At 41.7% G+C, this 17,639-nt stretch overlaps 1 protein-coding gene across 5 annotated transcripts in view; it reads left to right on the top strand.

The window, feature by feature from the left end:
* DPF3 (double PHD fingers 3) overlaps positions 1–17,639 on the top strand; it is a gene marked incomplete at its 5' end in the record, with an annotated part of 159,263 nt that overhangs the window by 81,959 nt on the left and 59,665 nt on the right. For all 5 annotated transcript variants that reach the window (XR_014618526.1, XR_014618527.1, XM_084288330.1 and 2 more), the window contains one exon: positions 14,916–15,043. Coding sequence is in view for 3 of the 5 variants with exons in the window: in XM_084288330.1 (XP_084144456.1) it covers positions 14,916–15,043 (128 nt within the window). The remainder of the gene's footprint in view (positions 1–14,915; positions 15,044–17,639) is intronic.

Genomic DNA, 17,639 nt, shown 5'->3' with positions numbered 1-17,639 from the left:
GTGGTCAAACTAAAGCAGAAGTAGCAACTAAACAAGATAAAGCAGTTTTGGAAACTGTTAATTTCATCTCTTTCTGAGCTCTCCAGGTCTTGTCCCTGAGAATGAGGATGTAGACTGCATGTACAGCAACCCCCCCATGCCAGGCTGTTGTAATTTCAGAAGCCATGCAGCCACCTGGAGGTGACTTTTCCCCTGGCATGTAGTCTCAGCTGTATTTAATGTACATGTGAAAACGGAGTTATGGTGACTTTGAAGCCAGGCCATTTTGAAAATGATCTGGGGCAACTGTATCACTGTAGTAGGCCACTAAATCAAAGGAATGAGCTGTGCCGATGAACTCGTCAGAGCCTCTGCGATGTGTCTGTAGGTCATCTCCTGGGACTTGATCTGCAAGATATGAGGAAAGCTTGGAGGGCTCAGGCAGCTGAGATGGTGTTGGCTAGAAATACCTGAGGCTGCTTGCATGGTTGCTTTCTTGTGGTCTTATCACCCTTTCTGTGTTATCCAGTCCATTGTTTTGTTCTTTCCCTGTTCTTCACTGCTCAGTCTTTACCTATGTCTGGCTGCTAGGAAGCATCTTTGAGGAGAGGTTTTTCAACATGTGCCTCCTAAGTTGCCAAGGCCTGACTGTGAATGCAATGTCTCTAGGAGACATTATTCCTACTGGAGAGGTAAAGTGATGTGAAATATATCCCCTTTCTATGAAATTAACATTGATGCCTGTATGTAACCATTAGAACTATTTATTGCTGAAATCAACAGCTTTTAACATTGAAAGGTGGGCTGAGGATGGGATTCTCCTCTTTGAGGAAAGGTGGCTTTGAGAGACTGCATCAGTGCTCACCGAGTGGGCCTTGGGGGGCCAAGGAGTGGGTTGTCAAAGCTGTCTCCCTAAGGCTTGTTAGGAGGAAGAGGTAAGGGAACTCCTGGGGAAGTGCCAGGGGATGGTGTATGGGGGAACAACTTGAACCTGGAGGTTTTGTTTTCCCCAAGGCACAAATTGTCTGCTCTCCAGAAAAGGGGCAGCTGAGAAGCAGCCCCGTAGAAGTTTTGCAACTAGAGCTGAGCCTAAGCAGCTTTGGCAGCAAGCCTCCTGGCACTTTTCTTGGTGTAAGCAGTACCAATTCCTTAAAAAGAGTAAGCTGTATTGGCAAAAGTGTTTTTGTAAAGCACAAGAATAGTTTAGATGCAAGTGCTGGACACAGGATCCTAGGAAATAGGTATCTTTTCTCTAATGCAATGCTTCTATTTTGTATGTTTGTGTAAGGAATCCTTGGAGTTCTTTGGTAATTACATGAACAAGAGTTTATAGGATCAAGTCCCCACGGCTTAGTCTTCTAAGATGCCAAGCTGTCTATCCCCGGACAAGGAAAGCACCTGAGCTTGGACTTTAAGAACATGAGTGATCTTTTTGTAATCAATGGGACTTGGCACATGCTTAAAATTAAATCCACGTGTAAAGGACTTGGTTGGACCAGACTTGCAGGTTTGGTCCTGAGCATCTTGCAAGATAGAGCCCTGTAAATTCGCCAGGCTACTAGATTAACCATTTAGGAGAACCTGTGTACCATTTTATACAAGAAAATACTAACAAAAAATAACAGAGGTTATGGAATGTCATTGCATTCAAAATAATATTGTTAAAAAACTTTTATTCAATTTTATTGTTCTTCTGACACATAGAAAATTAAATTGTTTTGTAGTCTGAAATATTATAAAATTTATAGCAGGTGATATTTTTCTGGTGCATATATAAAGGAAAGAGCAATAAATGTTAATATAAAGCCCACTATGAAATCTTATAAGCCAAGCTTTACAGATTTGCTGAGAGTAGAATGAAGCTTCCTCTCCCCCATCCTTGTACCTTCCACCATCTTTCCTGGTTGGTGTTTTGTCAGTCGTTCTCATTCTCATGTAAACATTTTACCCCCTTGTAAATCACCATCGTATATCTGAGAGGTATTAAGTGTGTTTGTACTGGATTTCAATTCATTTCAGTATTTCTTGCATTTTGTATTTGATTGTCTGATAAACCACAGATATTTTATGCTTTAGAATTCAGACATTGCTGGTGTTTGCCATGGAGTCCATTGCCAATAATAAACTCCTTGGGGGAAGGAGAGTCAGTGCAATGTATGTTTGGTGGGGGATAAAGTACAGAACAGATATATATGGCTTTTCTATGCAACCTCTTCCAGACCAGAGATCTCACTTAGGATGCACTTGGAGCGTGATTCCCCTTAAACTAACAAGGTGACTTAGGGCCAGTACCTTAGCTGCTGGAGGTGGATGCAGCTCCCTAAAGACTACGGTGAGCAGCAATTTCCATCAGCTAAAGCTGTAGTTCTTGATGTAGGAGAAAGGATGAAAACTTCACTCATGGTGCACTTCTGAATGCATGTAATCGCCCTCGGGAAGTATGGAGTGGATGTCTTAGAAACACATATGGTCATGATTAATATCCTATGCATGTCCTCCAACACTGTGGAGAAAATTCTTTTGTTCTTGGCCTAAAACAAACAGCATGGCATGATGGGAATAAAAGACAAATTTTCAAAGATGGGACATTCAGTTAGTGCACTGAAACTACATTTAAACACTAAGCAAGTGGCTATTTTTTTTGTATTTTTAAGAGATGCTGAATACTTTTATCTTCTCATGATACCCTTGGTGCAGTGCCTGTGAATGACAGTTACAGATAGGTGCTACTCTGACAAAGTGAAGTTCATAGCTCTAGGACTTTTCAGAGTGATGTTGCCTTTGTAAACGATGGGTATGTCTGCCATGCAATGCTCATTGCCTAAGTGAGATAGCGGCACGGCAGGAGAACTGGCAATGCGGAGCCTGTGTCTGAGAGCAATGCTATAGACCAGGACAGTATCAGCAAACAAAGAAACTATTAACTAAATAGGAAGGAGTCAGGATTAAATGCTTTGTGGCTCTGAAGCTGCTATACCAGGGATGGCACTATAAATATACTTACAGTATGTTCTTCCAGGGAGCTTTCTTTTCATATCTAAATGAGAAAAATCATCATAACAATAAAAAAATTAGCCTCTGTCTGCTAAAGATGATGCCCAAGTACATCTGATCTCTTAGCAAGTGCTACAGATGGAACCAGAGTGCATCCAACTTTTTTGTTTTGCCTTTCAATCCTGAATCATAATTAGTTCCCTACTGCTTTAGTACACGTACAACATTTTAATAGTCACAAGGACTCACTCCAATCCACTTTGCCATTTCCACAGTTCACTCTTTCATACCAGTGGCAACCTCCCCTCCCCGTTTTAGGAACAGCATAAAAAAACCTAAATAGCCAAGCATGTAGCTGTAGATTGATGAGGTTGTCACACCATTCTCCTCACCGTTTTCTTCCGACCTGCACTGTGCTCTAATAGATGGATGATTGCTGGGGGAGGGAGAGAGTTAGCAAATCCCACAGCCAGATGTTCAGGGATGGACAGAGCGACCTTCTCAAGGAACCCAGAGGAGTGTAACTGTGTCCTTCTGAGGGAGAAGGACACTCAGGTGCCTCCGGCTGTCTTTGTTTATCTCTCTTTTCAAAAGGAGCACGAATGGGCTCAGCATGGCTGCAAGGATGGATGTTTCTCGGTGCATCAGGGGAAATGACCAGTCATCCGTCTCTTCACTGTGGAGTCTGCCTGCAGCCATCAATCTTGTAGCCCAGCACGGCAGCTCCTTTGGCTTAGTTTGGCTCAACATTAGATGAACAAAGGGAAATGAAAGCTGAGCAGGGGGAAAGGAGAGAAGAGCAACTATTCTCTATTTCACTTTATTTTCCCCTCATATGGCTCTCTCTCCACCTCCCCCATTATCATCTATTTTTGCCATATTTTGTAAGGTGTGGAGAAGGCCCAGAATATACATTTTTAGGATCTAGAAGTTTACAGCATTTCTCTGTTAGCAGAGAGGAGAAAGGAGGGAGATATTGAAAAGGCATAATTCAAGGCCCAGAGCCTCCATTTTTCAGTTTACCGTGGCAGTTTTCAGAACAAGCCTGCCATAGTCCAGCTGCAATAGGCAAGGGGAAGGAATATAATATCTTCCCTCCATCTTGCTATTTTTCTCCCTTGTTCCTCCTGATTCCTTCTTCCACGCCACTTTAGTGTTTTCAGGTATGTACTTCATCTCTTCACTCCTGTTCTATTCAGAAAGCAATCAACAGAGGCACGTGATGGGGCTGTCTGGAAAAAGGTATGTACTGACATCCAAGAGCCATGACGGCAGCTTGTGTCAGCACATGCAAGCTCACTTGAGTTTGCCTGCTTGATACCACAGCGCCGGGGCTGCATAAGCTTTGCACAAACTGCCCGAGCTCATCTAGCACCTGTGATTCATGCTGTGAAACTGGAGGTCATGACAATGTCTTCATTGCTGTTGGTATGTGGCCCGTCAGAATCAAAAACATTCAGATATGTCTGCTTGTAAACCTAGCACTGAATTAACTGAATTCAGCACTGAACTCAGATGGGCCACTTTTGCCTGAAATCCTCAGATTTCATGTACTTTGAGCCAGGCTGGGAGGAAAAGAGGGATGTGAATTCACTGCCTGTGCTGGATTCCCAGAGCTATGGTCTGATTTCTTTTTTCCATGGTGGGTTGCAACCTGGTTGCTTTCACTGTTTTCCCCTAAAAATCTTGCCTCTGGATATCATAGCAGAACATGTTTGGCTTAATTTGTAGAAGCTTTATTTAGAGATAGCGTTGCTCTGTTAGCACTGCCCAGTGTGGTGTGTGATTGACGTATTTAATAAACGTGTGATTACATTTACTTTTTAATTTTCCTGGCTAACACCGATGATCTAAGCACCAGGTCTGAAGGAGCCAGGCTCCCCTGCAGAACTGTGGTAGGAGATTTCTTTCTCCCACTTTTTACTGGAGGCAAAGAACTGAGATCTCCCAGGCGTGCACAAAGCTTATAAGGAGATTCAAGACCTAACTAAGCACTAAGACAGAGCAAGGGAACTCTGTAAAAGCAGATATTGGACTCAGAGATCTATCTGAGGAGTCTTTACCTGCTTTCAACCCAAATGTGCCATCTGGAGTGAACAGGCTTATGCCAAGATGGGGAAAATTTATACCATCATGGGTTTAAAGGGCTGCTTTGCAGTTTGGGCTGCTTTGTTTTGTTTTGTTTTGTTTTGTTTTTGTCTTCTTTTTATTCTAAACCTGAAGCACAAATCCTCAAGAAAAACATATATTTGGTGAAAAGCAGTTTCTCCTCCCCCACACCGTGCTTGTGTAGGCTTTACAAGTGGACACAAGACCTCTTTGAGTGGGGATATTCAGAGAAATCTCACAGTCCTTCTTTCATATTTTCCTTATATAGCGATAGCATCATTTCCCAATGTGTGTATTTAATTGTGCCCCTTTGAAACGAATGCTCAGATTTTCTGCGGCTTCCCTGCAATTGTCGAGAAAGACAAATCTTGTTCATGTTGTCATGAGGCAGCCTACCCCAGATGGCACATTTGTGTCTCGGGATGCCCTCTGGCTGGCCTATTGGCAGGCATTCCAGTGGCTCTGAAGGTCACCTTGTTTACACCTTGCCTTTTTCCCCCTCCCTATTCAGAGTCTTGCTGAGCCTGCAGGCTGGGCTTCACCATCTGCATTTTCTCTGGTGCCATTAATCTTCCTGTTTACCATTCTGTTATTAATTCTGGAGTTCACCTTTTTGTTTAAACGCTTTATAGGCCTCTTGGAATTTCTTGCCTTTTTTGTGGCAACAGATCTGAGCATCTCAGTACATGATTTGCTTTGTTCTTTCCCATTTCTGAAAGGATACCTACTAGCATCTCATGCCATTTTCTATTAGAAGCCTTCCTTCCCATAATAACATTTTTCAATTAAATAGCTTCATCTGTCAGATGCATCTTACCGTATGAGTAAATATTATCCTTATTCTTTGGGGTTTGTGAATTGGCCAATGAAGCCTGGTATCTGAAAATAGTTCAGTGTTTTTCTTGAGTAGAAAAAAAAAAAGTGTTTAAACCTGTTTTTGTGAGAACCTGTGAGAACACCTTGGCTTTTTGGTGTATTTTATTCGAATGTCTGAATGCCTATGAATATTAAACAAGTCCTACCAAACCCTAGAGGATAGATGAAGGCTATCTCCTTTTGACAGATGATGGAAACACAGAGGGTACCTTTGTTAGAGTTTGGCCCAAGGTCACATAGGGAGGCAGCACCAATGCCAAGGGCAGCGTCTAGGATGAGTGGGGATGATTGTTCCCTATCCTTGCTAAAATCATTGGTCACTTTGCTGTGGCCTTTCTGTTCTTCAGTGGTTTATACGTGTTTGAGCCTTGCATGATGAGCCAGTTCTGCTTGGCATGGTGTAGCTGACTTCTTCAGACACTGTGCCATGCAAATGTGGCTGTCCTGCTTCCCCGCACTGCCTGGGTTGCAGAGCACTTTGTTCCTGCAACTGGGAGCTTCACAGCCACAAATGCAGGATGAGGGCCAGGACACCTGTAATTGGGCTGTGCAGCACTAATAAGCCCTGCCGCATCTGTGCTATTACCTTTAGAGCTGCCGGGGTGCCTCTGCCTGCTCCCTGATGCTCTGGGTGTTGGAAGGGCATCGTTAACTGAGCTGCAGCATCGCACGAGCATAAGGAGGCAGCTAGAGCTCAGCACTGCGCTCAAGCAAATCCCCCTCCTCATTCCGGCGCAGGAGAAAGCGCGGTGCAGGCTCCCAGGAACCACTGCAGGACTCAGATTGGCTTTGGCAGGTTTATCAGCTCTGGCTTGGTGCCGGCTCTGCTAGGCCCAGTCTGAATTAATTGGGATGCCTGCGCACTGTGGTTGAGAGATAACTGCATTACAGAGATTTATCTCTTGCTGAAGGTATCCCCTCCACTGTCCTCGATAAGGGAGAGGAGAAGCTATGCAAAACATCACAGAATTTGTAGCAAGGTTAAGGTATGGCTGGCCTTATGTATGGTTTATGTATGAGGCTAGATTCGGTGCTGTCACGTATGGAAATAGTAGAGTCGATTGCGATGGAGGTCCACTCCCTGCTAGAGTTGGCAGACTGTACTGTGTCGAAGTGGCTCATGTTTTCTGGTAGCTTTCTTGGTACTGGATAATGAGCGGGTTCTGCTTCTTTTGATGGGTCAAGAGACCAAGGGCCCATCCATCTGTGTATCTACATGACCACGTGCAGATAGGTTGACCAAGTTACTCTCTTATGCCATACAGGCCAGAAGCCATGTCAGGGTGATGCGAGGCCTAGAAAGATAAGCAGGAATGTTCTCTAAATTGTAGTTGTTACCCAGGCTCTGTCCCCTGATGCTATCTACTGTGTTTGCTTGTTCCGGTTCTGCTAAGTCCTGGTTGTGGTTTGAGCTGATCTAGAGCGCAAATGCAAGAGCAACCATGAATGCAAGGGAGTGCTAGAATAATGTTACTGACAGGAGATATTCCTTTATGATTTGAACACTGAGGGTAGTTATATGATCCAGCATTTAGCCTGATATTGTAATTTGGCAGGCTTTGAAAAGCAGGTACAGTATAACTGTATGTGACAATGATTTATGTTTGCTGAGAAATAAATCCGTAAAAAACTTCTAAAAGACAACCAACAAGAGGGCTGTTTTTTATCTTATTTTATTTTATTTCTATTTTTTTACTGTGAGATTTTATAGAGGCATTCTAGTCTGCCAAAGAAATACAGCTGCTTGTAAAGTCCATGTTTTGATGATGGGTTAAGCTAAACAATACCTAACCTTGTGTTTGAGGGTCTCTGCTTTTTTTTTTTTCTTCTTCAATTTTATTTCTCCCTTGTGTTGTAGCACCCTGAGACATGTTTTAGCCAGGAGCTGATAGAATCTTTCCACTGGATTCTGATTTTGAAATTCAAAGTTGTCCTCTGCTTTTTCTACAGTTTATGCTCAGACTGAAGAAAGTTTTAGACCCCCATACCACAGCTTCTTGTCTTTCATCTCTTCATTTTCTTTCCCTGCCACTGCCCCATTCCCCCAATCTTACAAGAGTGGCAGCTTTGCAGTAAGAGGTGCTGGGGAGGCATTGGGATTTTTCAGTCTCCCAGTGCTCCCTAGGCCAAACCTCAGTAAGCTCTAACATTTGCAACAAGTGTTTAATAAGATTCATTTTGGAGCATTATAGGATCCCATGGCTTCAGTCTGTTGCACTGTGTGGGTGCGGAGCAGAGGTATGCTCTGCCCCTAAAGAGAATTTTTCACTTAGTGGAGGATAGTCCTCCAAACTATTCTTTCTGTGCAAAATGGCTTAGTTACAGAGAAGCAAATAACCTCTCATTTTCAAGTAATCTTGCTTCTAAAATATGTTTATCTTTCTATTTAACCTAATTCTCATTCTCACCATGGCACCATTTACCTTGAGAGTGCAATATTAGGCATGAGGTTTGAGGGTGGAATTGGAGGGGGAGACAAAGGGTTACTGGAGTAGCCTTACGATCTCCAGTCCAGCCATGGCTTTATTGCATCTGACTTGAATTAAAAATAAAGCAAATTTGATGTTTACTAGCCTCCAGGGTCATTTGTTTGGCTTTGCAGACCCATTGTGAGAATCCATGTTATCAGCAGTCTAGTTTTGGGAACACCCAGGGCTGGGATGGCTGAAGGTCCTGTGGATCAGGGATGCGGAGGACTCTTAGGTGGAGATCTGACACTGAAAAGTTCACTACAGATGGGTGCTGAATTGCGGTGATGTTGGGAGAACAGGCTGGGACAGCAGGGACCATGGAAGGTGAAGATAAGAGCATAACGGTGGTAATGTGTAGCATCTGCTCCTGGGATAGCAGGTGACAGTGCAGGGAAAGAAGAGTTTTGAAGATCCAGGTCTGCAGGAGGAACGAAGATCGTTACTGCGCTGTGCTGGCAGATGCATGCTTAAGAGAAAAGCTTGCAGAGCCCTGCCTGTAGTGTACCTGGTTCTGGTGGTTGCTGTGAAAGCATCCCTTCCAAGGGCAGTAACATATCACTATAAGCAAGGAAGGAAACGTGCTGAGGAGGATCTGGTTGTGCACACACAGAAAAGCTACAACATCCAGCTATTCAACGTAAAGCATTGTCTCCTCTTTTTTTTCTTAAGGGATTCCATCCCCCCTGCCCCCACCCTTTGCACTCTAACGCTATATTTGTGCCTTGGAGATGTGGAGATGAGCATATGATGGATGGATGGATGCTGCTTGTCTGGGTTTTTCACCACCATTTCCCCCGGGGCACTCTGTCTGCTGGCAGAGAGCACCATCCCAAAAGATGGTATCTTTTGCAAACTCGACAGCTAACAGACAGCTTCTCTCTCTGCATATTTCCCAAAAGAAGAGCAGGCTTAATCTGGTTTTTATATGGCATATTTCATTATAATCTTTTTGACTTCCCATGTTCCCAATACACCATCATAAATAAAACGCTGGGGGTGGGAGCAGCAGAGATGCTGAGGCTTCACACTCTTGTGACACTGATAGATTCTCATTTTAAACTGTCATGGGATTTAATTGCTTGCTGAGCCACTGCACTGCACTTTCAGACACATCCTGCCACATCCTCTTAATGAGCTTAGTGGCTGCATTCGCTCAGCAGTAGTTCTGTTTGCTGTGAATTAGGTGGCTTTTTCAGACCACCTATATGATTTTAAAGAGCCAGCGGTTCTTAAGGTAAATATCCTTGGATTTGTCCATTTTAAAGAGCAGTTCATGGACTCCTAATATATAGTTTCCTCTGGCGCTTTTTATGTTCCAAAAAAATAGAACCAAGAAACAAAAACACAAGAATCTATGTGCAAAGTCAGTGTTTGTCTAAGAGGGTTTTTGGAAGCCGGATTGCTTTGGTTTGCATAGTAGCTGTCTCTGGCATGATAGATCATGCTGGAACTCACCCAATAAGTATCTCTGTTCCCAATTAGAACTGGAAATGGAGCTGCTTACGAGTGCACAGAGATGATGGCTTGGGTGGCAGCTGCTACTGTGGAGATGGAAATGATCCATTGTAAAACAAATACGTTTCACTGTATAGAAAAAGGGATGGTTGTTTTTAATTTATGTTTCAAAGAGACACTGAAAAGTTGCTTAGCTCCCAATGCGTTGTAAACCAAATGTGGCATATTTAAAGACAGGCATGTGCTGCTATTTCGGTGAATCAAAACTTGCAAAAGCCCACCATTTTGTAGGATTTGCGAAAATGTGATTCTTTTGGAGGCAGCATGTCGATAGAAAACAGATACTGGAATGGTACCGGCCTGGGTGCTTGTTCAGATCCTACCACTGCGGTTTAAGGACCTTGATAAATAGAGAGGTTGTTGCACTGAGCTGGTAAACAGAAATAACCACGTTAATTTAATCACTATGGAAAGGACTCTGCCAAGTTAAGAAACATAAATTTTAATTATATGTACACACATATTTGAATTATACTATATGCACAACATTTAGCTGAGACACCAATAATAGCTTGGTTTATTAAAACAGGAAGGACTCTGAAATAACGTCTTCTTTTTCATTGATGATTTTTGGTGATTTGACTCTCCTATTTTGTATGGTTCTGGCTTTCGGTCTGTGCTATTTCCTGCATCTCCTTCACTAACCAGGTGCTATTGCATTTGCAATACTAATCAAAAGGAAATTTACCTACAAGCTGTCTTTAAATTGTTATGTATAAAAGAGAGAGCTTTTAGTTATATTGCTTTTACTAGTAGTTATTACTTGTAATAAAGATTATGTTCTCTGAAATTGCAATGTCTGAAGAAGAGCTTGTGGTACAAACTAGGAGTTACAATAGAAAGAATTTAGAACAATTTGTGGGTAGCAAATGTTATTACTTATATTTAAAAAGGATTTGGATGTGATTCAAGAATTTAAAGAGCCATAAATTCTACGTGAACATTTGAGAAATTGATTGAAACAGTAATTAGGTATAAGCAGTAAAGCACCTCAGAAATGATGATATAGGAGGTTCTGACTGACTTCCCCCACCCTCCAAAAGGAAAATCATGTCTCACCACTCTCTTAAAATTCTTTAAATGACATGTAAAGAATTAATAGATAAGGAGGTTGACAATTTACTTAGACTTTCTGAAGACCTTTGGTCTTCTCCAAAGAGGAACAAAGCATTGTTGCAGATCAAGACTTCTAGAATAAAATATGAAGCAAAGAAAAAATGAAACAAAGAATTTTATAGAGAAAGGCTAGCAGCTGGTGCATCAAGGTTTGGTGTTCAGTCCAGTGTTGTGCAATATAGTAATGAAAAAACTGGAGAGAGAGGGAGTACGTTGTAAAGTACAAAGGTCTGCACATAGTCCAAAGTTATCTTGAGCAGTCGTGGCCAGAGAGGTCTGTGCTGGCCTCTTTGGGGGGCGTCTCAATGTCCTTTGGGAATGGGCAGTGGGAGAGACAGTTTAATTTGTTACCTGTGTGTTGAAAGTATTGCCTGCTGGAAGTTTTTGTCCTTGTTACAAGGTTCGTAATCCTGCCTAGCATGCAGCTGTGGAGACTGTTAAGACCCTGGATGCTGCCCGAGGGATAATACTGTGGGTAATATAAAGAATATTGTAATACATTTGTTTAAATGGGGGCTGTGGCTTCATCTGAACATATCAGGTGCAGTATTGGTCCGTCCTGGGGAGATTATTGAAGAATGAGAGGAAGTTCAGAGAGGTCTAACATGACAAAACCATATGGAAAAGCTCTCACAGCAGAGAGATGGAAAAGATTGTGACTGTTTATCTTCAAAAGGAGAGGAATAAAAAGAAATGTGAAAAGAAGTTCGGTCAGGAACTTCTATTTTCCCTATCTAACAGCAAGAAGATAAATAAATCTGCTAAGCAAGCAATAAATAAAGCGAAACACTCCTTATTTCAAGCCATAGTTCAACTGTTGAACTCACTCTGGTAGGAGGACATTGAGAATGAAAGTGTATCAAAATTCAGAAAGGGATGGGCTATTCTGTGTATTTCCAAAGGACCCAGATTTAGGATAACTGGAAGTGATACTGTGTTTATCCCTCAGGACTGACCTATTAGATAGCGTTTAACCATTTCTCTAGGCAAACTGAACCATCCTTTAGATTTTTGGAGGTTTTTATCTCTGAGGATTCAAAAAGTGTTTTGGAAATAAAATTTCCACACTTCCTTACTGTATCCTTTTATAGACCAGCCATCTTCCAAGAAAGATTGAATTCATTACAGGGACTGAATTCATTACAAAGGTGTTGTCTATGGACCTTTGTAGGTTTATATGCTGTAAAGTTTACATTTCAGATAAGATAGGGAGGAGAGAGTGCCATTTCCCACTTTGTAGAGCTGCTTAAGAATGAAAATGGCCTCAAGAATCTACCAGCAGAGAAGGAAATAAAGCGGTTGAATAGTTGTTAGCTTAGTGGGCAGATGGGAGGCAACTGCCCTGAGTTTCTTTTCCCCAGTTTTCCTCCCTTCTAATTTAATTCTTGGTTATTCAATCTCCTCAACAGTAAACTGGGAATAAAAGTATTACCTTATACTGCCTTGTCAGTGGGATGTTAAATTTAATAATTAAAAAATGCTCTGAGAGTTTCGCATGAAAAGCCTCCTGGAGTGTTGCTGGTGGGTGGTGGCAGCACCACACAGAACAACTGTGCTTTTTTAAGGTCAAAAAAGGGCAGCTATCTTTAAGCCTACCTTTTCCCCTGACTTAATTTTCAGTATCTCTGGAAGAAACAGGAACTAGTTTTCCTTTCATATATGTTTTACTTATCCCCTCCCTTCCTTGCTCATTCCCTTTACAAATGCATTTGTTTGCTGAGTATATCAGAGGCAGGCATAGCTTGTCACAGTGAAGCAATGTTTGTTACTGATGCCCTTCAGCTTGCTTGAAGCTTCTTCTCTTGCTGAATGTATGATGATCTGTTGGATTTTACAGTCCTGCAAGGTTCACAATGCAAAACAAATGCCCTTTTGCACCTAAGCACAGGACTTTGAAACAAGGGCGAACACGCAGCTAGAGATGATTTTAGAGGTCCCTTAGTGACTTTAGATTCAAATGTTGTGACTTGCACATAAATCGAGTCTAAAACCCTTTCTTTCTATTGAAATGTCTGGATTTAGCATCCGGAGGGAGGTACTAGGTGTTCATACAGGGAATTCTCTGTTGACTTCTCTGTCAGTTTTTTTATAGCTCAGAAAGGGGAAAAAGTGGAGAAAGTGGCATAATGGGGGAAGGTGTGCAGAGCTTGATGCTAAAAATGCAGGCCTGATTGCACAGACCTCCTTGCAATGAGAAGGGGTCAATTCACTGTTGACCCCTTCCCATTGTGTTGGCTGTCCTGGGAGTTTCCTTTGAAAATCCCAGTGGTTTGGGTTTACTCGGCCTCTCCCTCCATGAATAGAATAGCTTTTGCTGGAATTTTGCTGGATTTTATGTGGTTATTGGCTGAGCAGTGTTCTCTCACTTAGAAGACTTGAGCAAGCATGTTGTGGAAGCACTGATCAGGGACCCTGAATCATTTGCTGGCTTAGAGGTTTTCACATATAGAGCAAACATATTCCTGGGACACAATTGCCCCCAGGAAACAGATTACACTTTACTGTCCCAGGTGGAAGTGTTCATTCATTATTTGGATTGCAGGAGTGATTTGAGGCTTTATAAACACAAGAATTTCTGCCCTGCAGAGTTTACAACTCAAGGTGATAGAAAAGCAGGGAGCTTCAAGCAGACTGGGGAACACAAGACAGTTCTAAAAGATGAAAAGTGGACAGAGCTGTGAAATCAGCACACCAGATGCTGATTTGTAAGCATTGATCCTTTGCATTATTACTTTATAAATCTATTGGCCAAGAGGAAGGAATTCATTTTAGAAGGGAGGGAGTACTTGAGAAATCCACACCTTGGCCTTGTCAGCAGAGACATTCAGGATGTCTCCCTACCATAGAATTGCTCTGAATGAACACCTACACAAGTAGGATAGAAGCCAAGATCTACAAGGAAAATGTAATTCTTTCCTGGGTGTATTTTAACATCTTGCTAAAATTAACATGTTGTATTTGCATGCCTACTGCACCGTCTCATAATCCAGTGACAGAATTCCAAAGGGGAAGTATGCTCTGTTCCTTCACTTGCATGGCAAGTTGCATCAGGCTTCCTCATAAACCCTCTTTACCAGTTAAAGTCCCATGCCCCAAGCCTCCCCCCAAGCCACGCTTGGGTTCTTACTGCAGTGGCTGAGGCTCATCCTGTTCTATGGGCTACATTCTGCACTTGTAACTGTGTTGGCTGATGGTTCTTCATTTGCGTTGTCCCATTTAAATCAACCCGGGTATCATATCTAGTCAAAAATGGGAGTCAATATTCAATGTAAATTCAAGGCAAATCCTTTTTTGTTTGTTTGTTTGTCAGTTCTTTGTTTTTTTTTTTTTTTTTTTTTTTCCGAATTTTAATTCTCAGCATTGGCCCCACATACTAGGTTTCCACTTCACCACATGCAGAACATGCCCTGCTGTAGGGAAGTGCTGCTTGTAGCTGTTCTATATAAACTGTGCCAGATGCTAAATTGCACTAAACTACTTCGCAACTTCAAAAGATCAGATCTTCATATTTGTTATTTCAGTGTCTACGAAAGCCTTGGTTTTGTTTTTTATTTGAAGCATAAGGAGTTTACATAAAGGAAAAATATTTTTCCCCCTTTTATTTCCTCTTGATACAATGTTCACAGCCTTATTTTCCTGTAAGCAAGCAGTAATTGAAAAGATAGCAAATTTTCAGCAAAATAGAATTGAATCCTATAAGGGGATTCATAGAGATTAAAAAAAGAACTTGAAGAATTCTCCTTCAAGATAGAAACAAGCTTGAAGGACTGTCAGTCTTCTGCTTGCCAGCTCTGTCCTTCTGCCTGTTAGCTGCCCGCGGGGAGATACATGCAGTCAGTGTGTTTTGTTTTTCAGAAGTTGATCTGCCTCTGAAAAAAGATGGGTTCACATCAGAAAGTACAACTCTGGAAGCCTTGCTACGTGGAGAGGGAATAGAGAAAAAAACGGACACTAAAGAGGAAGACACTATACAAGAAATCCAGGTAAAGGAGATCCCTGTGCCCTGACAGCAGTGCTGAATTTTACAATTTGTCTCTAAGCCTAGCAATTTTTGTCCTGTGACAGAATAGTTCATCTCTTGATAGTTGTGTCATTCTACTGTCAAAATGTTATCAAACCATTGTGCTATACTGTGATGCTCAAAATGAACTTGGGATCTCACACACTTCTCCTGTCATAAGAATCTCGGTCACTGGGCTGTGTTCTGCGTGGCTCGTGTGTTGGGATTTTCAGCAGTATGAGACAGTAACACATGGAACAGCCAAGCAGAGATGGGTCACAACCATAAACCAAGTTTTATTGCCTCAGATTTAGAATGAGTTTGGACATGGGTTTGAAGTTGTATTCACAGCTGCTGACTATAAAGAAAAATATGTTGTTGCTGTGTCTGTTTTTGCTTATACTGACAAGTCTTCAGGAAGTATGCAAACAAAATAAATAATTTAAAATATGCTAATGTTAATTATCTCAGTTATCATTAGTGATGCAGGTACGAAAACTATTGCCTCTTTGCAAGCATTATGGTTTGAAAGTTACTTTTGCCAAAATTCCACTTCATCCTTTAAAACTGTTAAAAGTAGAAACACATTTGTGGGTCTGTCACAGAATGAAGTCAGCTAATATAAATGTTTCTTATATAAGGGCATCTCACTTTATAAAGACATCTTAAATTGATGGGAAAACAGGCCTCTCCCTTGGGAACAGCAGCAAATCTTTGGTGATGGTAAAACACCATTGTGTTATTTGATTCTCTGTTAGTGATTTTTAGGAAGAACCATTGGCAATGCATCAAACTTGGTTATTTTGGCTGAAATACAAGATCATAGAATCATAGAATCATAGAATGGCTTGGGTTGGAAGGGATCTTAAAGATCATTTAACTCCACTCCCCCTGCCATAGATAGGGATGCCACTGACTAAATCTGGTTGGCCAAGGCCCCATCGAGCCTGGCCTTGAACACCTCCAGGGATGGAGCATTCACACCTTCTCCTGGCAATCTGTTCCAGTGCTTCACTACCCTTACAGTGAAGAATTTTCTTCTAATGTCTAGTCTAAATCTATCCTCTTGTAGTTTAAGACCATCTTTAGTTTAGGACCATTTAGTTTAAGATGTGGCATCTATACATGAAATTAGTAAAATTTTGAGTGGCCAACCCCATGCCAAATGAAACAGAAGAGCATGGGGCTTCAAATCTATATTACCTGGAGATCAGTCCTGCTCCAGTGAAATTTCACATATGTAAGGGCAGCAAATTAGGTCTCCTGTTCCCAGTAACACAGGTAAAAGAGCATCATCAGAGAAGTGTCCCATGTTCACTGAGTGGGGAAGAGTTCTGCACAAGGTGCCATATGTGTTTCCTTTCTCAGTGGTGTATCTGGCTCTAATAAGGTGAGAGCCCTAAAGCCCTGTTCATATCTACTTTCAAAGTCACAAGAAGTCGCAGTGCAGCACCATTATGTGATCAACAGGTGCCTTTGGATGTTATTTTGCGAAATGAGCTCCCAAATTATCCCCAACATCAGTCCGAGGAAAGAGACTTCAGAGATGGTAGAACTAGCACAAGTCTGGGCATTAAAGAGCAGAGAGGGGATACCACAACATACCATGAGTTTTTCGCTAAACTGCCCAAGCTGAGACCTGTCACCCATATACTAGTTTCATCAGAACAGACACAAAAGGCATGTCTTGCTGTTGTTTCTTATGCAAGCACAGCTTAGCTGGATTCAGTCTGTACAATGATTACTGGAGCCTTTACTAGTGGCCAGCTTTCGGTGTGTATTTCATCACTTGACAGCTAGACTGTAACAGATCAAAATAATGATCAGGGTCCTTCATCCATATCACAAACAGAGAATACAGATATCTCTTTTGTTACTTTGCATGCTCTTCTATGCCATAACTTGAAAGGACCCAGGTTCAGTGGTGGTAACATGAGCAGGTGGGATAGACACAGTTGTAATTCCCACTTCAGTCCCAGTCACATACCACCCTCAAACTCACAGTATCTGTTAGTAGAAGACTTGGTGCTTAGCTGTGCTGAAGTACATTGGGCTGGGAAACTCTTTTAGAAAGATAGAATAGGAAAATAACAGTTACTTTGCTAAAACGGTAAGGGTTGCCCCTGCTAAATAGATGCAGTCACTGGGGTCTGCTGTACAGCTGGTATTTAACAGAGTTGAGGATTTTGCCCTGCTATAAATTAGTATTGAATGTGTGTCTCCATCATTTGCTGGAGAAGACAGAATAGCCTTTTGACCATGCATCAGAAAGGCTATGCCCTTTCTACTGAGAATTAAAGCCATTATACTGGCAGTGTCATCAAATTCACACATGGTTACTTATTCTCCATGTCTCAAATTAATGCTGGAATTTAAAATGAAGAAAGTGGTTTGTGATATTTTTCTTAACTGCTCTTGTGTAGCATTATTAGTATAAACTAGTTCCTTCCTATTCCACATGCAATATGGTGGTGGCCTTTTTTTCCCTTTTTTTTTTTTTTTTTTTTTTTTTTTTTTGAGATGATTTAGGACATCAAGCACCATGAAAATTTAAATTCATATCAGTAAGCTTGCAGATT

The sequence above is a fragment of the Netta rufina genome (genome assembly GCF_964035555.1).
Source record: "Netta rufina genome assembly, chromosome: 5".
Taxonomy (NCBI): Eukaryota; Metazoa; Chordata; class Aves; order Anseriformes; family Anatidae; genus Netta; species Netta rufina.
Note: the sequence above shows the minus strand (reverse complement) of the source record. Positions and strands in the feature narration are given on the sequence as shown.